The sequence below is a fragment of the Lycium ferocissimum genome, chromosome 12 (assembly GCF_029784015.1).
Source record: "Lycium ferocissimum isolate CSIRO_LF1 chromosome 12, AGI_CSIRO_Lferr_CH_V1, whole genome shotgun sequence".
Classification (NCBI taxonomy): domain Eukaryota; kingdom Viridiplantae; phylum Streptophyta; class Magnoliopsida; order Solanales; family Solanaceae; genus Lycium; species Lycium ferocissimum.
In genome coordinates, this window is record NC_081353.1 from 54,101,209 (window position 1) to 54,126,075 (window position 24,867).

At 37.2% G+C, this 24,867-nt stretch overlaps 1 protein-coding gene across 1 annotated transcript; it reads right to left on the minus strand.

The window, feature by feature from the left end:
• Window positions 1-2,721: 2,721 nt before the first annotated feature.
• LOC132040416 (uncharacterized) lies at window positions 2,722-3,816 on the minus strand. The gene is made up of 2 exons (XM_059431059.1): window positions 3,471-3,816; window positions 2,722-3,381 (listed from the first exon to the last, which is right to left on the minus strand). The coding sequence occupies exons 1-2, from the start codon at window positions 3,711-3,713 to the stop codon at window positions 2,800-2,802; spliced, it is 825 nt and encodes a 274-aa protein (XP_059287042.1). The 5' UTR covers window positions 3,714-3,816; the 3' UTR covers window positions 2,722-2,799.
• Between the last annotated feature and the right edge of the window lie 21,051 nt (window positions 3,817-24,867).

The window sequence follows — 24,867 nt, forward strand, 5'->3', positions numbered from 1 at the left end:
GACTTTGCAAATAGAGTCATGTATATAATATGTCGGTTTGTAAGCGGCTATGTAAGCCGATATATCATTATGCATTATGTTACAGATTTGCTATGATTACAAATTTTATTTGATTTGGGAAGGACTAAAAGCATGTTTCTTTGAAAGGCTTACGTTATGCATTCATGTCATGATTTAAGGGCCCAGCATGATTATGAGTATTACGGGAGTCAGCGGGTCCGCTCGGCCCTAAGTAAGGGTCGGGTGCCCATCATGCCCTATCGGAAATTAGGGTGTGACAGAAATAACAAACGAGGCAAAAGAGTAGGCCATCAACTGAAGCATTTCTCAGGACTAAATTAAAAGAAGATTCAATTTCCAGTTACGTATTAATCGGCAAGCAATACATCAATATATATAATAGTGAATCGGAACAACCATCCAAGGAGCTCAAATAATTACCACCAAATGTTAAACTCAAAACCTATGAAACAACCTATCCAACGTAACGGAAAAAAAAAATGACAAATATTTTATTTCAGTAATTTAAACCAAGTTCCATGAACAATACATAGGCCCATTTAAACACCATGGTCCAAGCTAAAACACGAAACCAAAATTATCAGAGAGACAAGATAAGAACGGACCTCAAAATAGTTCATTACTTTGCTTCAGTGAATCAGAACCGAAGCTTCATGACCAGCGGAACCTCAACCCACTTTTGACACTGTTGTTTTGATCGTTTTATGGTGTTTATTGGCTGGTGTGAACACCTAATTTTTGACCAAACTTAAGTTTTACGTCATTTTAGTGTTTAAATATTTCTTTAAAGTCTAAATTATATATTCTGGTTTTTATCTCATTTTAAGTAGGTTTATTGAAAACTACAAAAATAGATTCACATTTTAGGATAAGTTTTGTTTTAAAAAGAAAAGAAAATTTACAAAAATATATATTTTTCTTCTAATTTAGATTTTAATAAATAAGCTAGTGATTTTTAGTAGTTTTCTTAGTTATATTTTATTTTGGATTAGCTATTTGACTTTTTTATATTTTTAGTAGTCTAAAGATGGTTAATTAATATTTTTATGATATACCTTTTAAGCAAAACAAAACAAATAAACAAAAAAATAAAAAATAGATTTTCCTAATAAAGTTCTAATTACCTCACCTGCACATCTCCTTTATCCCTACAAATTCACACCCTAACCTAAACCTCACCACCAGAACCAAAGTGACCCAAAAAAAAAACATTTTGAACCAAAATACCCCCCCAAAAAAAAAGGTTACATAAGTACCTTTAGCGCAGTAAATACCGTGACGGAGCCGTTAAGTGCTTTAGCGCAGTATTTTACTGTGCTAAACCAAAGTTTCTCTCACCTATAGCGCATTAAAATATTGCGCTACAGGAGTCCACCATTTTCCAAAAACAGCCTCTTATTACATTTTCACTCTTTTTTACGTAGTTTAGCCGTATATTAATCATGCTTTGAGACTCCGGAACTTCAATATTTTATATAGAACCCTACTTATATTTGTACAATTAATAAGGCAGGCTCAATACCTCAAGGATACGCAAAAGTTTGGATTGTCGTTTTAATGGTTGAAAAGTGCTCGAAGTCCTTTTTTGTTTGAAGACTTGCAGTCATTAGCTTTACGTTATTTATCTTTTAGGGTTTCGTGTTATTTTTAAATTAATGGTTAACTTTATTTCGAATGTGTCACATTTTTTTTATTATCAATTTAGGATGTGAAACTATAAACAATAATAAAGACTAAGATAATATTTATAAATATGCAAAAAAAATATAATATTTACGATAAACTGTACAACACTAATGTATATACACTATCGTGGATGGGTCCCACATGTGGTATGCCTGAGACTATCCTTAGGCCTAAGGCTCATACCATCCCCACCGCCCTCGCCATCGTCTCCATCGCCCTTTTTCCTCTTAATAACCCGGCGCTCCAAGTCATGATCATCTCCTTTTCCCCTGGCCCGTGGACCCTGACTAGAATGTGCTTCTTCTTGGGATCTAGTCCCGCTAGCACGAGCAGAACCTTATGCTGACCTGGGTCTGGAAACTCAGCCTCTTCCTCGTCGGGAGTCGCCACCGCAGGCATCGAAGGATGAACCTGAAAAGTATATAATAATTAGTAGCATTTCTTATTTATATTGAATACATTAACGTTTGTTGAATAATCAAACCTGTGTATCAACGGGTGCCTGAGTAGGCTCTTGAGATGGGTCTGTAGGCTCCTGAGATGGGTCTGTAGGCTCCTGAGATGGGTCTGGTGGTGAATATGAGGTAGTCTCCTGGACGAGATGCTGTTCGAAGTCCAAATAAAGGTTATAAAAATTAAATAAATATTTACCTTATATTGAATAAAATTGATTTTAAGTAAAAATCTTACCTGGGCCTCGATAGTCTCATGAGAAGACATCTCTGCCTCGACAGGCTGATGAGAATGCTCCTGAATGGGTCGCTCCTATGGACCCACTGGCGCCGAATCCTAAAATATGAAAAAATGAAATAATAAGTAACATACATATTTAAAATAAGTAATTTAAATAATCAAATATGTATATTAAATATTGATCTTATATTGAATAAAACTTATTTTAATAAAAAGCTTACTTGTGGCTCGACAAATCTCACATGGGAAGACATTACATTCCTACGTGCCCATGAGAAAACGCCTGAGTGGGTGGCTCTGGTGGACCCGCTGGCGTCGAATCCTAAAATATAAAATATTACTAAATAATGAGTAACATATATATTTAAAATAAGTAATTTAAATGAACAAATAAGTATTTTAAATACTAATTGGGATCAAAAGCTCATCGAAGTCAAGAATCCTGGCTCTCTCTAAATTCCTCACAGGCCGCTCATCAGCTAATGAAGCGCGTAACGCCGCCCAATCGACGTTATCACGCTCCTCCATGTATGCATTCTGGCTCGGCTGTGATGAAGACCCAGGTATCTCAGCAAGTAGGAGCGCCGGCGTAAACGTAGGTGAGTCCCCAGGTGAGCTGCCACCGGCCTGGAACGGCTGCGGATGGACTAGAACGGGAACGTCCTCTGGAATGGGATCGGCCTCATCTGCCTCATCTACCAGATGGTGTCCTCCACCACCAGGTCCTCTAGCAGCAGCACCGCGTCCTCTACGCACACGGCGTCCTCTGGCAGCACGGCCTCCTCCTCTGGGAGCACCCGGTCCTCCTCCTGGCGCTGGCTGATACTCAGCCTCCGGAACAGGCTCCTCCATGCGCCTAATCTCTCCTGCCTGCCGGATACCATCCTCGGATATCCGTACCATCTCCGACGCAAGCCCCGTAAGCCCGGGGTAAGGTATATGCTCTAACCCCAACATGCGTAATCGCTGTACAGCCACCAGCTGCATTTGTGTTCAACAGTAAAAAAAAAGTTATTTTTTAAAACGTAACAATTAATGCAATTAAATAAATCTAAATACGATAAACTTACCAATGCCTCGTACTGCCCCGCGAGTGCTGAGTATCCTACATCCCTAGCGGGACGCAAAGCTGGGTTGCCGATCAATAGGTGTGTGATCTGATGATACCAGCGCATGTAATCCTCAATGGGAGTCAAATGGCCGACCACCGCTAAAGTGCCCAACCTGTTCTCCCGGGAGCCGTATAGCCATGAAAGCCAGAAAATCATCATCAACGGCAGCCCGATCGTCCCGCTGGTAGTGTCGGAGCTCATGACGGACGTCAGGAGGTATACTCTGTGTATGCCCAAACTGTCGTAAGACACGCTCGGGCATGTGGTCCTCTACGATATCCAGGTGTATCAATGGACACCGCGACCTCCAAATCCCTTGACTTGCCCTGCAAAAGGCCGGCAAACCATCTAATATAGCAGCGTACGGCGTCCATATAAATAGCTGTATAACACATAAATACAAATCAGTGAATACCAAGTAGAAAAGACGTTTAATTAAATTAATAATGTAAAGTTAAATAGTTTTACCGCATCGTCCGTCATGTGTGGTGCGTATCTATATCCCGGTCAAAATCCGCTGTCCACCTCCTCGCATAAGGCATGTCAATCTCGAGGTGATGCTTAGGTATGGGCTGAAAAAGAAGCATCCTCTCCCACGCCCATAACTGTAAGTGATATTAGAAAATACGATTTTTTAGTCGTCATTTCAAGAGGTTTGTTTACATTAAAGGAACACACACTTAAAATACTACCTAGAGAAGAGCAAAAAATCCACGCACATCCCTGACAAAGACCAATAGACGCTCGGCATAGGCATCTGTAAAGATACGCCAAAACAACACCGCCCCAGCTGTAGTCTCCCAAGCAGTCCAGATGCTCTAAGAAAATCAAATAACATAAACTGACAAAGGCACCCAATGAGTTCGGGAACAAGATGCCCCCGAATATAATAAGCAGGTACAAACGGGCATGACGATCAACATTGTCCTACTGGGTGCCGTCCACAATTGGATCCAGACCCTCCAAATAAGTGCAGAGTGCACTAAGCTGAACCCGACTTTGTCCCGATATCTGGGCCGCGGCATCAGGCACGAAGTGGGTGAGCCTAGTCAACTCTGTCACCCATGTTCGACCAGGAGGAGGCTCGTACCGAGTGTATAGTGGTTCTCCATCTACCCGCAATCCAAAGAGGACCTCCACATCCCGAAGTGTAATCGTGGCTTCACCAGTGCGAAGATGGAAGGTATGTATCTCCAGCCTCCACCGCTCAACCATGGCCGTAATAAGCGCCCAATCATACTGTACCCGACCAACGGACACGCAACGATAGATGCCGCCCCGAAACAATATCTCTAAGACGCGAGGGTGTGGGGGCGCTCGCGTAAAAGAGTCCACGCTCTCTGCAGCCTACGGGGACGGAGCCTAGTCGATATCCCTATAGTACCAGCCCATAATAACTCTGACCTATGATTGCCTTGCAAAGACAATGCGATCTATCACGGTGAGAGCCCGGTGATCATCGGGCCCCGGGTGATCATCGGGCCCAGGGGGAACATTCGGATCCATGAAAGAGTCCGATCAGTACAAACTAAATTAGTCATTATTTTTTAAATGAAAGATAAATTATATTAACTAATTAATAATTTGTAGGGAATATGTGAATTATGTAGTATTATATCTTGTGAATAATTAACATGGGATAAACAATTTCACAAATAAATAAAATAACAATGGCATAATTAACATAATAGGAGATTACTATATTTTGAGGGTATAGAGTCTCTATGTACGTGCGTTGCACGAATATTTCTTGTCGATTTTTATAATATTATTTATATTCTATTGATAAGCAACTTGGAAAAAAAAATATCTACTTATTATCTTGAATACAATATTTATTTTGAATGTATAAATCTTTATTAGATAGTCTTTTCCAAAAATTATTTTCACTCTCCAACCAAATATTGGAATAAAAATAATTATTTTCAACATAACTTTCGTCATATTAAATGTGTAGTAAATTTAATATGTGATAGTAAGGACACATATGTGATGGCAAAGACTTTTAAGTTAATTAGTTTTGAATTATGTGATGGCAAAGACTTTTAAGTTAATTAGTTTGGGAATCGAAATTCAAAGAATATTTGTTTAGAACTCTATTTTGAATATGTGATATATTTTTAGTTGACCAAATAGCCAACACAACTATGATAAAATTAGACTAAAAGAGTATATTTGTCGACCACATATTTTCCTACAAACTTTACATTTTTGTCGTTAACTTATGTATTTATGAAAAGAAGAACTTTAACTATTCTTTTTTTATAATCTTTTTTTATTTAACATATATATTCATGCTTTTAAAATAATATAGATTAACAATTCATAATCATTTACAACTTGCTTGGATGGTTGTTACCTATTGTATTATATTGTGTTGTTAGTTTAAATACAATGTTTGCTTTGATTGTTACTTTAGTTTTATTGTATCGTATCGTTAAATCCATCGTTATGTAACGACGAAAGGTCCTATTTTATGTAACGACTGATTTGGTCCTATACAGTACAACACAATACGATACATTATGAAACAATACATAACAATCATCCAAACAAAGTGTTAACAAAATAATAATTCATTACCAATCAACTTCTTTCAATTCATAACCAATATTTAACAACTAATTAATTCATAATCAATATTTAACAAATAATCAATTAACAAAATAATAATTCATTAACAATTAAAAATTCATAAACAATTAACAAATTAACAACTCATAAACATATAAAAAATTAAAAATTCATAAACATTTAATAAATTAACAATTCATAAACATTTAACAAATAATGAATTAAACAAAAAAAAAAAAAATTCGGAACAGTGGCAAAAGCCACTGCCCCGTCCGATCAAACAAAAACAAAATTTGTTTTTTTTTTTTTGAAAATTAACGACGATTAAATGTTAAACATGCGTACAATATAATGTATATAAAAAATTAATAACAAAAGCTTATAGTAGAAAACCTTAATCGAAGATTTTTTGTAGAGTTGTGTTAATCGAGTTGTACGCCGCTTTTTCCCAAAATTCGAGCTTAGAATCTTGCTCCTTGACTTGAATATATCGAGAATCTAAACTTTCCCGACGAAAATGAATAGAAAACGACGTATTTTGATGTGGGGACCACCTTGAAATCGCCTCCAGTGGCGTTTTTGAAATTTTTTTTGCCACTGGAGGGACCGGTGGTGGAACCCGATGGGTTTTTATGTTGGGTGATATAGCGCAGCATTTTACTGCGCTATAGGGGAGAGAAAATATTATTTAGCGCAGTAAAATACTGCGTTAAAGCAGTTAACGGCTCCGTCACGGTTAAGTGCTTTAGCGCAGTATTTTACTGCCCTAAAGGTACTTCTGTAACCTTTTTTTTGTTGGGGTATTTTGGTTCAAAAGATTTTTTTTGGGGTCATTTTGGTTCCGGACTCCCAAAGAACTCACTCTCACGTCTCGCAACCATAGCTAGCCTCCCAAAATCCCATTCCTAATCCCCTTAAACCCTTGTCCCTTAAATCACTCCACAACATTATCCTTTAGCTTTCCATTCTCCCTAACGTCTCTAAAAACCCATCCTAAACTAACTACCCAACACCACTTCCCTAACTCCTTCTCCTTCACGTCCCTTTTAATATGCTGCACACACTCACACAACACACAACATAAATATAAACCCACAACACAGAACAAAGAGGGGACACCCAAAAAATAAACAGAACATAGACAAAACACACGCACAAAGCATAGAACAGTAAGTTGGAGTTTGAGGTTTTCATTCGCGGCTTCGAGTTCGTGGCTTTAAAGTTAGCTTCGCTAGCTTTGGAAATCTGTAGATTGTACTTGCTTTCCGTTGTTAATCAAAAGAATTTGAAGGTTCTTTCTCGCTATTTTCTATCTTTAATATTTCATATGGGGTTTCTTGTATACATGTTTAAATCTTTGCCTTAATATTTATTGATTAGGAACTTTTGAGTTAAATGAAATAGACGTTTAAGTGGATAGTTTTTCTTTAAGTTTCAGGATGTAAAACAAGTCAATGAGTAACAAATTATTAGTTACGTGATTAAGAATTTATGTCATTGATATGAGTATTATTTTCAAGTGTTTAAATGTATAGCATGTCTCCTGGTATTCGTTAGCTATTGAGATTACTAAGACATTAAAAGTTTATTACTTGTATTAAACGGTCCAAAATATTTATTTTAAATTTAATATGCATGTTTAACAGCACACAACTTCAATGTGTACTTATTTATCATATGGCGTTGGAGCCTTCATGCTTTAAGTATTTTTTTGTTCTTTGAGATAAATGCATGTTCCATTTTATTTGATTAAAATTAGTTGGGTGGTGATGAGTAGATTTGATTATAGTTTCGTTAGTATTTTTTACGTTATAATCGGGCAAGCAGTGGATTCAACTAGCCTTGGCCAAGCGTTGTGTTGGTTTTCTTATTAAAAAGAAATATCCTTTCGAGTTTGGGCGAGATGGGATACAAATTTATTTCAATCACGTTGTCAAATAAAAGAAAGAGTGGAAAGAATACGTGTGAGGGAGTGAGACGAGTTGTACACTCGTCGCAGAAAAATAATAAAGTATATAAAAGAGAAGACCGCAATAAATTAAATCAATTCGAGTGCAACCACGTGCGCGGATACGCTCCTTGGTCGACTCTTATAAAAACGCTCTGTGTGCGGTTACGCTCCTAGGCCAAAAATATAAGTCACAGTTTAAGCGAATAAACTGGGCAAACGTAGTTAAGAATTAAGGCAAGCATGATTTTATCCAAGATTAATTTAAGCCGAATATTAGTCAATAAAAGCGACCGTGGTAGAACCACGGGACTCGGGGAATGCCTAATACCTTCTCCCCGGTCAACAGAATTCCTTACCCGATCTTTTGTTTTCATGGACCAATAATAAATAGAGTCATTTCCTTTAAGGTGACTTGGAACACCAAAACTCAATTTCAAGTGGCGACTCTGTAAAAAATAAATAATCCCTTCTCAAAACGTCACTTCAATTGGAAAAACCCTTTTAAAATCCTTTAAGCGGGGAGCGGGGGGGGGGGGGAAGGGGTGTGACAGATGGCGACTCCACTGGGAATAATCAGAATTCGAGCTTTATATATTGATTTGCATTTGGCCCTTTTTTTTTTTTTTTTTTAAATTTCTTGGATATATTCTGTGATTGTTGGCCTAATGTGCTATTATCTGCTTATTTATCGCTTTGATATTATGTGCCTGCATATATAAACTGTCTTCTCTTGCGCACCCCTCTGAGTCTCTGAACACATTCACCACTGTTCACTGTGTGTGCGGATACGCTCCACAAAATTTTCTGTCTGAATGAGCCTGTGGGCGGTTACGCTCCTGGTTCGGGATAATTAACAGCTACACATGTTAGGTGGGGTTGGACCACCAGTGAAGCCGAAAAAGCTCTGCCACTGGCGATCTGGCCCTTTCCCGACTCGAGTTGTCCGCTCGGGTAAGCCAATCTAGACACCTTCTGCTTTACGATATTAAACCTAGCAGAACAAGCCACAAGTAATGATTATCCCTAGTAGGCTACACGTTGTTTGCATCACGTGCATTTAACCTAATGGGGCTCGGCACAGGGGCCAGGTCCGTCTAAGACAGTTATCCATTTCAAAAGAGCACCACGCTCATTTTATGTGCTATATGAAAACATATTTATTTGGAAGGCTTTTGGATGTTGACCAATTTTTAGGGCGATTAGGAAAAATAAGAAGAAATAAGTATCCTCCAATTTTTAAAAAATCTTGCTTAGCAAAAAATTCGAAGATAGTTGGTGTTAAAAAAACAAAATTCAAGAGTCCAATCTAGTATCATGAACTACGCGCACCTAATTCTCACCTCGATGAGATACGTAGGGAGTCCTTCTTGGGTTCGGTGATCCTTTAAAAAAAAAAAAGAGTTTTCCTTATTCAAAAAATCCAAAAAAAGATTTTACCTTATTTTTAGGATTATTCTTTGTAGAAAATACCAACATTTGAAAAATACCAAAAATGTTTTCTTTTATTTCTCTTTTATTTATTCATTCCTTGGAAAATTTTTAAAAAAGGTTTCTTTTCTTTTAAAGATAAAAAAGAGAAAATTCAAGAAAAAAAAAATAAGTTTCTCCATTATCATCATGAACTACGCACACCTGATTCTCACCTCGATGAGATACGTAGGCAGCCCATTCTTGGGTTCGGTGATCCTTTTTCAAAAAAAAAAAAAAAGAAAAAAAAGAGTTTTCCTTATTCAAAAAATCCAAAAAAAGATTTTACCTTACTTTTAGGATTATTCTTTGTAGAAAATTCCAACATTTGAAAAATACCAAAAATGTTTTCTTTTATTTCTCTTTTATTTATTCATTCCTTAGAAAAATAAAAAAAAAAGTTTTCTTTTCTTTTAAAGATAAAAAAAAGAGATAAATCAAGGAACAAAAAATAAGTTTCTCCATTATCTTCACGAACTACGCGCACCTGATTCTCACCTCGATGAGATACGTAGGCAGCCCTTCTTGGGTTCGGTGATCCTTATTCAATTTTTTTTTTTTTAAAAAGATATTTTTATTCCTTATTCAAAAAATCCAAAAAGATTTTACCTAATTTTTAGAATTATTCTTTGTAGAAAATTCCAACATTTCAAAAATACCAAAAATATTTTCTTTTATTTCTCTTTTATTTATTCATTCCTTGGAAAATTTAAAAAATGTTTTCTTTTCTTTTAAAGATTAAAAAAAAAGAAGAGAAAATTCAAGAGAAAAAAACAAGTTTCTCCATTCTCATCACGAACTACGCACACCTAATTCTCATCCCGATGAGATACGTAGGTAGCCCTTTTTGGGTTCGGTATTCCTATTCAAAAGTAATCTAATTTTTTTTTATTATTCTTATTAAAAAAAAGACCTTTTATTTCCTTATCACATAATTAAAAAAAAAAAAATTATTTGTATAGTTTTTTTCATGAACTACGTTTGAACTGATTGTTGATTCAACGAGATACATAGGCAACCCTTCTGTTCGGTTCGGTCCCCCCCAAAAAAAAAAAAATATCTTGACTTGGTTGGTACCAACATATTTAGGAGTACGCATGAGAGTGAAACAAGTATTAAAAACTGGGATGATAAAGAGGACCAACTTTGTTGTGAACCATAGATTCTTTTGGTACCTCTTGTTTATACCTAAGTGACACTTGAGAAATTCTTTTGCTAAAAGTTATTGTTAAAATGAATCTGACCTCATCGTTTCATGTGCATTGTGTGGTGAGCATTAGATTGAAAATTCAATGACATTGCTTTGTTGATCTAGAACTTGGCCCAAATGTTTGTTGAGGCGAAATTTTGAGCAACACTTGGTTTGAGAAATGATTGTAGACTTTCTTTGACCGATTGTGTCTTTTAAGCCTACCAAATGACATATGATCCCTAGTGTTACCCTTTCGAGCCTAAAACCTTTTTCTTTGGATAAACCACAATTTAGCCTATACCTTTCGAGTGGTTAAATGCACTACCCCTCTTTTCGCCCCACCTCCCTGAGCGCACTAATAAAATCAAAGTTGGGTGACAAAGTGGAAAGGTGAAAATGTAAAAGTCCAAGAAAATTACAAAAAATAAAAGAAAAAGCTGTAAAAAAAAAAAAGAAAGAAAAACTCCAAAAAAAAGGAGGAAAGCTCAAAAAAGAGATGAGAAAAGTCAAAAGAAAAAAAAAGAAGCAGCAAAGCAAATAAAGATCATGTGCGAACATCCAAAAAAAAAATAGAGAAGTATAGTGCTATGCTCAACGATGGAATAGTCACTTTATCACAAATATATATCCTACCCATCTGTAAGCCTACATTACAAGCCAATAACAAGTCCTACTTGATCCCATTCTGAGTGTCCTCACATTAGTGGATACTTACATGAAGGCCAAGCATATGGTATCTCAACTGCATGCAATGAACATCCTTCTGAGTGCGAGTTTACTTCTTGAACGTCCTAAGATCTAAATGCTTAAATTGAGCGTGAATTAGGACTTTACTTGTGGTAAGGGCACTTGAAACACGAGGATAGGAAGAATTCAAGACCTCTAATTGATGCAAGATGAATAGATCTTGTCAATACTTAGATATGTTTGAGGTACCATTTGAAACTATAGGAATCACTTCTAATTTGACCTTCGGTTAGTCCGAGAGTAATTGATGGTAATTTCCGATGCATAATACTAATAGTTGATGCCAACTAAAGTCAAGATATGCTAAACCGATGAATTGATTTCTTTATCTTCATCCTCTGGTGCTTCTTATAAGATACACCCTTTCGAAAAAGAAAAAGAAAAAAAAAATAAGCAAAAAAAAAAAAATCTTAATTTTTTATGAACTACGTTTGACCTGATTCTTGCTACAGCAGGATACGTAGGCAGTCCTACAATGGGGTTCGGTCTCGCTTAATAAAAAGTCTCATATCCCCAAAAGATCAAAACTGGGACATATTTTTTTTTTTAAGGAAAAAACTAATTCCATGTCAAAACAAAAAAGCGAAAAAAAAAAGAATTTCAAAATTGGGACAGTGTATTTTAGAAATTTCAATTAAGAAAAATCCAAAAAAAAAAAAAAAAAGTTTCAAAGTTCCACAGTTTAAAAAACTGGGGCTTTTTTTTTTTTAAAAAAAAAAAAACTATTTTATTCATGCTTCACAGGGTACGACATTTCCTGGTTGCATTTTGGGGAACAAAAACCCCTACTTTGTTTTCCTCCATGCCTTCACAGGGTACGACATTCCTTGGTTGCATTTTAGGGAACTAAATCCCCTACTTTTTTAATGACTTCACAGGGTACGACACTCCCTGGTTGCATTTTAGGCAACAAAAATGTTACGCCTTAGAAAATTTTTCGTACATGTACAGGGAGTAGGCGAGAGAAGGTCATAACGTATGCAATGTTGATCGAGCAAGAAAGGATGTAAGTGGCCCTAATTACGAGTTTCAAGGAAATGCGAGGTGAGGAAAGAAAGTTATTAAGGGAAAGCGAATCGCATGGTGTATATCGGGCAAGAATTTTGAGCAACGAGTTAACGAGGGCGTAAGGATGCCTTTGAGAAGTGGGAAGATGTCCCTAAGATTGATATTGAAGTGTCAAACAAGTGCCAAGAAGGTTCCATAAGGATCGGACATCAACGAGACAACGAGAACGAAAACGGAACCACTGGGCATTATACGGTCCAACCTACGGACCGTATAATTTATACTGGTCGAAATGGCCGTATAATTGGCCGAGAGACCATCAGCCATCGACCAGATCTACGGCCACATGTACGGTCCGTATAAATAGTACGGACCGTATGTGGAACCGTATGATTGGTCTCGCCAAACTGTATTTTTAATATAAGGGACCTCTCCTTCTTTTTAATTCATTTCATCTTTCATCTCCATGCTCAAGAAGTCTCTAGAATGCTCCAAACACTTCCACCATAAAAATCCAAGGAGAATTGATGAGCAACAACACAATATTCATGCAACCAAGTGGATGAAACCCATCTAGAAGTCATCTCTCTCAAGAAATCCCCAAAGGATAGAAGCTAGGGTTTTGTTGTTGGAGGAATATTCTTACTCAAGGCTTGTTTCACCATCATCTAAGGTATGTTTCATGACTTTTATATGTTGTTTAGGGTGTTGGGAAACTAAGATGCTTAGATTGTACAAACATGGAAAATGGGTTCTTAAGAAGATGAGTAGTGTCACTATTGAATGGTGGTTAGATGGAAATCATGAGTGTTGGTATGATGTGATTATGAATATGTTATAAATGATGTGTAGACCATGAAATGAGTGTGAAGTACGCAAAATTATGATGATGGGCCAAAAGCCATAAATGTGAGTAATTGGAGGAAATTGGTGGATTTTGCTAAATGTATAAGAACGATGAATGTTGGGTTCTATATTGTAATTATTGTTGTGAATGTTGGGAGTGAAATAGAGTAAGGGAAACGTAGTAGAAACAAAGGAGATGCTGCCCAATTTTCCTTAGAAATAGAGGTCCGTTCTTATAAATTCTTAACTAACGACGACATGAATTCTCTTGAAGGTATGTGTAAGCGCATTAAAGGAAGAACGAGCAAGCAATAAGGATAGTAAACGTCAAAGGTATGTAAGGCCGTCCCTTTTCTTTCAAGGCATGATCCTTAGGCTATAGCTTCGTAAATGTTTCTATGTCTCTCTCGTTTTCATAAGTTAAATGCTTACGTCTCCAAGGCATAAATTCCTATTCTAATAATCCATAGTTGTTTTCCCAAATTGCCATGTTCTTCAAACCAAAGATGTACGATTTTGTGAGCCTTCGGATAACGAGAAATGAGCATGTTTTACGATAGAAATGGCAAAGCCAAAGTTGAGGATATATTCTATAATGATGAAGGTTATGATGATTTTTATGGCCAACAGTCTCAAGTTATGAGCTTAATGTTTTTACGAGAATGATTTTATGCTCAAAGGCTCCGAGTTCATGATTTCAATGATGACATAAGAATGTCAAGCTATCTATCAACCCTTTTTATTTCATTCATGGATACTGACAAGGTTTTCTCAAAAATCCCAAAGACATATGGATTGACTTCTTACAAGATTATAGCCTGTTTTACCTTCCCTTAAAAGAGTTATCGTTCATATTTGTAGCGTTCATTGATAGTCCCACCTTACTATGATTGTTCCTTCAAGGTGAGGCGTGATGACCGCATGATGAATCCATAACACGGTCGGGGGCTACGACCTTACGTCCCTCCGATAGAACTATAGCTTTTCCTTGAGCTCTTGTGCATGCTATGTATATTATGTATGTATATGAGATGAAAAATGTTTCGGGGGAAATGGGGGAAAGGTGAGGCGCTATAGACGCATAGCTACCTGATCGGTATATCATGATATGTTTTCATACCCGGACGCGGATACCCGGACGCGGGCTAGATGGGTGATGGATCGGGCCGTACGTTCCGCGGCATAGTTTTTATATATATATATATGATGACAGATGGATCGGGCTACACGTTCCGTAGCAATATATAATATGATGATTATGAGTATGCATGCATGAATCCGCCTCAAGAGGCAAGCAGTACTGGTTATTCATTGTGTTATGTTATCCCCTTATCACCTCTTATTTTATTGATGTATGCCTTACATACTCGTGTACATTATTCAATCGACGTCCTTTTCTTTGACGCCGTGTTCATGCCCACAGGTAGACGGAGGCGGTCCGGCTCGGTAGAAGCCACCAAACCGGTCGAGGAGCACTCCATCTTCCGGAGGTGCTATTTGGTTGATCCCTTTTGTGTATATTGTATATGTCATCCAAGAGAGGCTCGTAGGTACTAGACGTGGGTTGTGGTTCCATGATGTAGACAAGTGTGTATGTTTATAAGTATTAAAAACAGTTTTTGTATTACAGCATAATGTTTCTAGCGAAAAGCAAATTCTCTATTTAAGGTATTCAGATAAAGACGAATGTTTGTCAATTGAGTTAAGAAAGTGTTAGTGCGAGCGGTGCTCGGTGGTTAGCCCCGGGTGCCCGTCGCGGCCCCTAGGCGGGTCGTGACAAAAAATTCCCTAATTTTTTTTTTCATGTCTTCACAGGGTACAACAATTCATGGTTGCATTTTTAGGGAACAAAAACCCTATTTCTTATTTCATGACTTCAAAGGGTACAACATTCCCTGGTTGCATTTTAGGGAACTAAAATCCCTACTTTTTTTCATGACTTCACAGGGTACGACACTCCCTGGTTGCATTTTAGGGACAAAAATCCCTATTTCTTTTTATGCCTTCACAGGGTACGACATTCCCTGGTTGCATTTTAGGGAACTAAAACCGCTACCTTTTCTTCATGCCTTCACAGAGTACGACACTCCCTGGTTGCATTTTAAGGAACGATAACCCCTAAATCTTATTTCATGACTTCACAGGGTACAATAATCCCTGGTTGCATTCTAGGGAGCAAAAACCCTATTTCTTTTCATGCTTTCACAAGGTACAGCATTCCCTGGTTGCATTTTAGGGAACAAAGACCCCTACTTTTTTCGTGACTTCACAGGGTACGACAGTCCCTGGTTGCATTTTAGGGAATAAATACCCCTACTTTTTTCTTGCCTTCACAGGGTGCAACTGCAATATTCCCTGGATGCTTTTGATTTTATTTTTGTACTTTGCTTATATTCGTATCATTGTTTTCTTTTAGTAGTTAGTCTCTAGCTTTTACTAATAAGTCACAAAAATTTTCCTAGTGCAAATTGGGGCAGAAAATTTTTGTTCGTTTTGTTCGTCTTTGATGGCTTGCAGGTTTCCCGCAAAGCACGGGTTTGGTAACAAATGGAGTTCCATCTCTGATCGGAGAAAAGAAGAATGTTCAATCTCAAAGACAACTAGCGTCAGCTTTGACACATAAGGCGGCCCAACGTCCCAAGATACATCTTCGCAGCTTCTAATCAAGAAAAAAAAACATCCAATAATATTCTACGAACTGTCATTTGGAAAAGCATCAACAACTCATTCCAAGTCGCAAGTTCAAGTCTCAAATTCTACTTCAAGATCAAACTTTGAGATCAAGGTACCCACTGAAAGAAGATGAGGTGATAACTGAAGATCCAAGTGAAGGCCTAAAGGAAGGCTCAGGACAAGTAGAACAGATAGGATCTTGTATTTCATTTCGTCTTTTGTTGTATTTTTCATTCTTTTTATGTAATAACAGGAGCCACGGACCGGAACCTCGAAGGAACCTCACTCGATTCTCCAACTCATCATTCCATCCTTCTACCCACTAGAACTACACGTGACCTGATTCTCTTATAACCCGAGATATGTAGGTTGCCCAAAACCATGACTCTGTCACATCCTTTTCTATTATTTTTTTTCGCCTTTCAGATAATTGTCAGGTCAAAAATCGGTCACAGTATTCACTTCTTTGCTTGAAAACTCTTCATGTTTCCAAGCAAAGAGGGACATTCTGTGAACACCTAATTTTTTACCAAACTTAAGTTTTACGTCATTTTAGTGTTTAAATATTTCTTTAAAGTCTAAATTATATATTCTGGTTTTTATCAAATTTTTAAGTAGGTTTATTGAAAACTACAAAAATAGAGTCACATTTTAGGATAAGTTTTGTTTTAAAAAGAAAAGAAAATTTACAAAAAAATATATTTTTCTTCTAATTTAGATTTTAATAAATAAGCTAGTGATTTCTAGTAGTTTTCTTAGTTATATTTTATTTTGGATTAGCTATTTGACTTTTCTATATTTTTAGTAGTCTAAAGATGGTTAGTTAATATTTTTATGATATATCTTTTAAGCAAAACAAAACAAATAAAAAAAAGAAAAGATTTTCCTAAAAAAGTTCTAATTACCTCACCTGCACATCTCCTTTATCCCTACAAATTCTCACCCTAACCTAAACCTCACCAAAGAACTCACTCTCACGTCTCTCAACTAGAGGTGGCAAAATGGGTTAAAAATATGGTTATCCGCCCGATCCAACCCATTTTAAATGGGTTGGATACCCTATCCATTTAATATGGGTCCAATATGAGTCAACCCATATTATCCACTTAAAATATGGGTAAATTAATGGGTAAAATGGATAAAACCCACAACATATAGAGTGTGTTTGGTATGAAGGAAATGTTTCCCGTTTTCTCATGTTTGGTTGGTCAAAATGTTTTGGAAAATATTTTCTCTAGAAAACAAGTTTCTTAACCACCCCCTCCTACCCCCACCCCCACTACCTCCCTCCCCACCACTATAACCACCCAACCCACCCCTCCCCTATCACCACCTACCCCCAACCCTTACCTCTCACCTCCCCACCACCACCCCTATCTCTCAACTTTGCAAAACTAGACATTTTGTGAAAGTAGTAACTTTCAAAAATAGCAACTTTGCAAAAGTAATGACATTACAAAAGTAGCCGCTTTTTCAAAATATTACTTGCGAAAAGTAGCTACTTTTCAAAAATAGTTGTTTTGCAAAAGTATTCACTTAAGAAAACAAATCACTTTGTAAAATTAGTCACTTTTAGAAAATAGCCACTTTGTGAAAGTAGATACTTTTTAAAAATAGTCACTTTTTGAAAGTAGTCAATTTTCATGAATAGTCATTTTGTGAAAGTAGTTACTTTAAAAACTAATCGCTTTGCAAAAGTAGCCATTTTTTAAAATAGCATCTTTGTGAAAGTATTAAAATAACCATTTTCGAAATGTGCCATTTCCAAGATAGTGGTCAATTTTGTAAAGTAGCCATTTTTTTAAAGTGGCACAAAAATGGCTACTTTTGTAAAGTGGCCATTTTTTGAAAAATGACAAAAAAGTTGCTTATTTTTGCAAATTTGCATTTTCGGTCGTTTTCCAAGAAATAAATTTTTGCAAAAATAACCATTTTTATGTCACTTTATAAAAATGGTCAATTTACAAAAATAGCCATTTTTGTCACTTTTAAAAAATGGCTAGTTTACAAACATAGTCACTTTTTGGGGTTGTCTTCAAAGTACAAAGTAGTCATATATGAAATAGACGCTTTGGAAGGGGGGGGTGGGTGAGGGTTGGGTGGAGCGGTGGTGTAGGATGGATGGAGTTGGGGTGGGTAGGTAATGAAGTGCGTTCGAGGGCGATCGTTGGGTGGGCCGGGATTTGGTTGGGGAGTGGGTGGTGGGGGGGTGGGGTTGGGTGGATATTTTTCAAAAAAGATTTTCTTTGAGGTCGTGTCATTGAAAAGGTTCGAAGTTCTACTTTTCCCACAAATGTTGAGGTGCAACTATGTACTAGGGATTGGATTTGTGGACAAAATGGTAAATTAATCTTCTCCATATTGGCTACATGAAGCCAACATTTTTGAAGTAGCTTTGGATAATATGGATATCCATATTATCCGACGGGTAACCCATTTTTAACCGTGTTAAATATGGGCGGGTCGGATAACTGATCCGTTTTTTGTCAACCCATTTTCGACCCGACCCATATCCGACTCGACCCACCCGTTTGCCACCCCTACTCTCAACCATAGCTAGCCTCCCAAAATCCCATTCCTAATCCCCTTAAACCCTTGTCCCTTAAATCACTCCACAACATTATCCTTTAGCTTTCCATTCTCCCTAACGTCTCTAAAAACCCATCCTAAACTAACTACCCAACGCCACTTCCCCAACTCCTGCTCCTTCACGTCCCTTTTAATATGCTGCACGCACTCACACAACACACAACATAAATATAAACCCACAACACAGAACAAAGAGGGGACACCCAAAAAATAAACAGAATGTAGACAAAAACACACGCACAAAGCATAGAACAGTAAGTTGGAGTTTGAGGTTTTCACTCGCGGCTTCGAGTTCGTGGCTTTAAAGTTAGCTTTGCTAGCTTTGGAAATCTGTAGATTGTACTTGCTTTCCGTTGTTAATCGAAAGAATTTGAAAATTCTTTCTCGCTATTTTCTATCTTTAATATTTCATATGGGGTTTCCTGTCTACATGTTTAAATCTTTGCCCTAATATTTATTGATTAGGAACTTTTGAGTTAAATGAAATAGATGTCTAAGTGGATAGTTTTTTTTTTAAGTTTCAGGATGTAAAACAAGTCAATGAGTAACAAATTATTAGTTACGTGATTAAGAATTTATGTCATTGATATGTGTATTATTTTCAAGTGTTTAAATGTATAGCATGTCTCTGTTATCGTTAGCTATTGAGATTACTAAGACATTAAAAGTTTATTACTTGTATTAAACGGTCCAAAATATTTATTTTAAATTTAATATGCATGTTTAACAGCACACAACTTCAATGTGTACTTATTTATCATATGGCGTTGGAGACTTCATGCTTTAAGTGTTTTTTTGTTCTTTGAGATAAATGCATGTTCCATTTTATTTGATTAAAATTAGTTGGGTGTGATGAATAAATTTGATTATAGTTTCGTTAGTATTTTTAACGTTATAATCGGGCAAGCAGTGGATTCAATTAGCCTTGGCCAAGCGTTGTGTTGGTTTTCTTATTAAAAAGAAATATCCTTTCGAGTTTGGGCGAGATGGGATACAAATTTATTTCAATTACGTTGTCAAATAAAAGAAAGAGCGGAAAGAATATGTGTGAGGGAGTGAGACGAGTTGTATGTCGCAGAAAAATAATAAAGTATATAAAAGAGAAGACCGCAATAAATTAAATCAATTCGAGTTCAACCACGTGTGCGGATACGCTCCTTGGTCGACTCTTATAAAAAAGCTCTGTGTACGGTCATGCTGCTAGGCCAAAAATATAAGTCACAGTTTAAGCGAATAAACTGGGAAAACGTAGTTAAGAATTAAGGCAAGCATGATTTTATCCAAGATTAATTTAAGCCGAATATTAGTCAATAAAAGCAACCATGCTAGAACCACGGGACTCGGGGAATGCCTAATACCTTCTCTCCGGTCAACAAAATTCTTTACCCGGTCTTTTGTTTTCGCGGACCAATAATAAATAGAGTCATTTCCTTTTGATTAGGGATTCAATAAGGTGACTTGGAACACCAAAACTCAATTTCAAGTGGCGACTCTGTAAAAAATAAATAATCGCTTCTCAAAACGTCACTTCAATTGGAAAAACCCTTTTAAAATCCATTAAGAGAGGAAAAAAAGGGGTGTGACAGCTGGTCTGTTTTGAGTTGGAATTTTGGGTAGAGAAAAGGTGGTGTTAGTGAAGTTTTCTAGAAAATAAACAAAAAATTGTCACCTAGAGAAAAAACAGTCCGTGGCTGCTGTTCTTAGTTCTTCCCTTCTAATCGTTGATCTCTTTTTTTTTTTTTTTAAAATTTCTAGCTTTTTAGATGTATTCTGTATTGCGGCTGATTATCATTGTGTGTGTCTATTCTCTATTGTGTTTTTGTCTAAATTCCTATGGTTTAGGTCATAGTCTTTATATATATTGTGCATAGAAAGAGGCTTTGGGTAATGGGCCTTGAAAAGTGGGTGCAGATGGGTTTTCTCTTCTTTCGTTTAAAAAAAAAAAAAAGGAAAAGGGCATTTTTGTTTTTTATTGTTTTGTTGTTATTTTAAGAAAAAATACATAAAAGGGTGCATGTGGTATGTGTGTGTAGATGCGGTATTAAAATTAAGCGGTCCCCACCCCTTTCCTTTTATCCGTGGTGAAATAACATATAATTAACAAATGAGAATATAAAATATACTATTCCTACTAAATTAAAATAGCAAGATTAAAATATGTACTTGCTCTATATTTATTTATTAAAACTTTTAACTTGGAAATTAAACTAAAAATAGATAACATATTTTCGGACATTTTCTTTCTTTTTGTACTAATTAAAAAAAAAAAAACGAAACTAAACATATATCCTAAAATGTGACTCTTTTTTGCGATTTTTGAATATTCAAACAAAACCTACTAAAATAAAAATAAAACCAAAAAAATGTCCAAATCATATTTAAAGGAAAATTTAGATAAAAAAGGTGAAACACCCGAGGGTCAAAAATCACGTGTCTACTGGAACCTACTAAACCTTTCAATCGAAAGAAGAGTTTTCAGACAAACAAGTAGAGAAAGAGACTAGTTTGACCCGACCATTATTTAAAAGGAGGGGGAAAGTAAAAGGGCGACATGAAATCATACATATCTCGGGTTATAAGAGAATAGTCGAGCGAGTTCAAGAGTAAGATGGGTGTGGAACATTATTACATCAAATGAAAGTCAAAGTGAAAAAGAAAATACAAGCACGAGGATCCTAGTCTGCGGCTTCTTGTTATTACATCGAATCTTGACTTGAATCTTCATGCTTTCCCAAGTGATGGGATAAGCGCTCGGATCTCGAATTGAACTCGAAAGTAAACTTCATGCTTCGGCGGGGTCCCGATCTTGAAATTGAAAAGCAACTAAAAGTATACCCTATTCTTCAGGCGGGCTCCTGCTACTTCCAATTGAATCTGAAACCAACTGAAAGTACACCTTATTCTTCAGGCGGGCTCCTGAGCTTGAAATTAAAATCCCCAAGTAACATTGACCAGTTCTTCAAATTTCTGAGATCATGAACTTGAAAATGAAAGATGTCATGAACTTGAAAAATGAAAGGTGGCCCTATTCTCCAAGGGGTTCCCGATCATACCATTCTTCGGGTCCCGACTTTCTTCCCATTCTCCAAGAGGGTCCCGATCTTCCCATTCTCTCGGGTGGTCCCGACTTGCTTCCATTCTTCAGGCGAGTCCCGACTTGCCTTCTTCGGGGGTCGGGTCCCCGACTTGCTTCCCATTTTCGGGCGGTCCCGACTTTTCCCATTCTTCAAAGGGTCCCGACTTGTTCCCATTCTTCGGGGGTCCTGACTTGCTTCCCATTCTTCAGGCGGGTCCTGACTTGTTCCCATTCTTCAGGCGGGTCCTGACTTGCTTCCCATTTTTCAGGCGGGTCCTGACTTGCTTCCCATTCTTCCGGGTCGGGTCCCCGACTTTCTTCCCATTCTTCGGGGGTCCCGACTTGTTCCCATTCTTCGTGCGGGTCCCGACTTTCTTCCCATTCTTCGCGGGTCCCGACTTGCTTCCCATTCTTCGGGCGGGTCCCGACTTGTTCCCATTCTTCGGGCGGGTCCCGACTTGCTTCCCATTTTCGCGGGTCCCGACTTGCTTCCCATTCTTCGGCGGGTCCCGACTTTCTTCTTCAGGGCGGGTCCTGACTTGTTCCCATTCTTCAGGCGGGTCCTGACTTTCTTCCCATTCTTCAGGCGGGTCCTGACTTGCTTCCCATTCTTCAGGCGGGTCCTGACTTGTTCCCATTCTTCAGGCGGGTCCTGACTTGTTCCCATTCTTCAGGCGGGTCCTGACTTTCTTCCCATTCTTCAGGCGGGTCCTGCACATTATCAAAGACAAAAAATACGAACAAAATTTTTCTGCCCCAGTTTGCACCAGGAAAAATTTGTCAGTGTTAACAGAATTATAAATTAATGTAAAACAAACCAAAGTTTCAAGTAGGAAGTGCGTCTCCTAAAAGCGGAACTGGAAACACCCACACTAGGAAGTGCGTCTCCTAGGGGTTAAACTGAAAGACTCTAAACGTTGCTAAAGGTAGATCCCATTATCCAGGAGGGTCCTGATGAACTGCATAATCATCCCATTCTTCAGGTGGGTCCTGCACTTATAACTCTAATAATGTTGACCTGCATCCTCCAAAAAGGTCTGCAACTTGGTTGTGGCATTACCTTATGCATCGGCAATTTAAGGAAATGCACCTTTTGAATATTCGGGCTTTGAAGCCTTTGATTTGAAGATAACATCTGTCCCTGTTTCAAACAAAGAAAATTTGTGAGTTTAAAAGCATGGTGGTTGGTTTGTAGCCTTGGCTTTGAAGATCTTTGCCCCATTCAGCTCTAATTTCAACCTATCTCAATAACCTTTTTCATTGGAGACATCTCAAACCTCCAACCTCACAATTAATGTACTGTACTCGCATTTCAACAATCACCGACCTTTGTGTTAACCATGAATCCAAATGTCTATCAATCATCAACAAACTTGTTGTGCATGTAACTTTTGCTTAAATCTCGTCACTTTAATGATCCGGCCAAACTTTGCTTTATGCAATTAGAGAAGCCGGTAGCGATTTTGAAGTCCCTTCTTGCTTGTTTCGACATGGACTGACTCAAGAAACGAAGAAAGAGGAAAAAAAATGATGTAGAAATTAAAAGAAATAGTATTCAATAAGAAACGTCCCTCTTGAGGAAAGACTAAAAAGAATGACACTTATCTGAATGTGGTAGCCGGATCCAATGATCATGACATGCATTTTGGATTAAGCGGCCTGACCTCTTCAACCAATCTAACCTTCAACTCGTGTCATACACTTGGACTTCCAAATCGGGCTTCTAAATTTCAAAAACTACATCGACATCATCGATCCTCTTTCGGCTAGTGGTGCCAATCAACAACCCTTTCTCATTTGGTTCTTTCTCTCACTCACCATCGCCTTATGGTGCCCGTAAGGGTTTTCACCGATAAGACTCTATCATTTTGTTCTTTCAACCACTCACCGTCGCCTTATGGTGCCCGTAAGGGTTTTCACCGATAAGACTCTCTCATTTTGTTCTTTCACTCACTCACAGTCGCCTTATGGTGCCCGTAAGGGTTTTCACTGATAAGACTCTCTCATCTTTCACTTTTGATTTTCCATTCCTTGCATAAGTAACATGACATTGTTCCTTGTATGATAATCACCATCAAAGCATGTTTGACTTGTCATTCTCAAAGATTGATCTAAAGGTCTTTCTTTTGGTTGTAACGTGGCTTTTGGACAGGGTTAGAAAGAAAATGACTACATGAAGGCTCAAAGAAAACACTAAAATAGAAGGGTTGGGACTTACAACTTTTGGAACCGACTCAAAAAATTAAAAACAACTTCTGCCCCAGTTTCTTTGAAACGGGGAATTTTGAATTTTTCTTTGGTTGGACCGAACCCTGCAGTAGGGTTGCCTACGTATCCTGCCGAAACAAGAATCAGGTCGAACGTAGTTCATGAAGCTCATTTCTTCTGTGTTTCTCTTCGTTTTTTTTTTTTTGTTTTTTTTTTTTTTTGTTTTTTTTTTGTTTTTTTTTTTTTTTTTTTTTGTCAACTCTTTTCTCTTCATTTTGACTTTCTCCTTACCTTTTCACTTTTTCTCTTCCGACTTTTTTTTTTTTTTGTACTGTACTTTGATTCCAAAAGAGGGGTATGAAAGAAAATAAAACTAAGGCTCAAAAGGGGTAGCAAAGGGTGACACAATATTCAGATAGCAGAATGAAATGCCTTCGTCATACCAATCCTTTAAAATGTCAAGTACAAATCATGCGATTCGAAAATGAGAAGTGAAAATCATACAGTATCTCTTTACAATGGATGACTTAAGTTAATTGGAGTGAACTTGCTTTTGACTTCTCTTGATATTGACCCACTTCAAATCACTTGGGATGAACATTTTGTTATACACTAGTACCATTCTCATGATTCCCAAAGTGATCGCCTTAATTTCATTCAAGCCAGACTTCAGCTTAGTCTCAAAAGGTTTCAGCACTCTACTATTTCCTCACATGTTTTTCTTCACCAATTTCAATCTTTTGGGTGCATTTATTTCGTAATTAAACTGGCCTTCAAGATCCGGCTAAAAATATCCGCATGCATGTCATGTCACTAGAACCAGCCTGAAAAGAACTATACAAAAGAAAAACTAAAGAAAATATACTAGGAAATGACAAAACAAAAACTCTTTTTTTTTTTTTTTAAACAAAATGATAGAAGGGTTTTGGACATTAAAACAAGCAAATAAATCTGGATTACAACCCTAGAATAACCCGAATAACAGAAAGAACATCAAAACAAACTACCAAGACTCCTTCCCAGT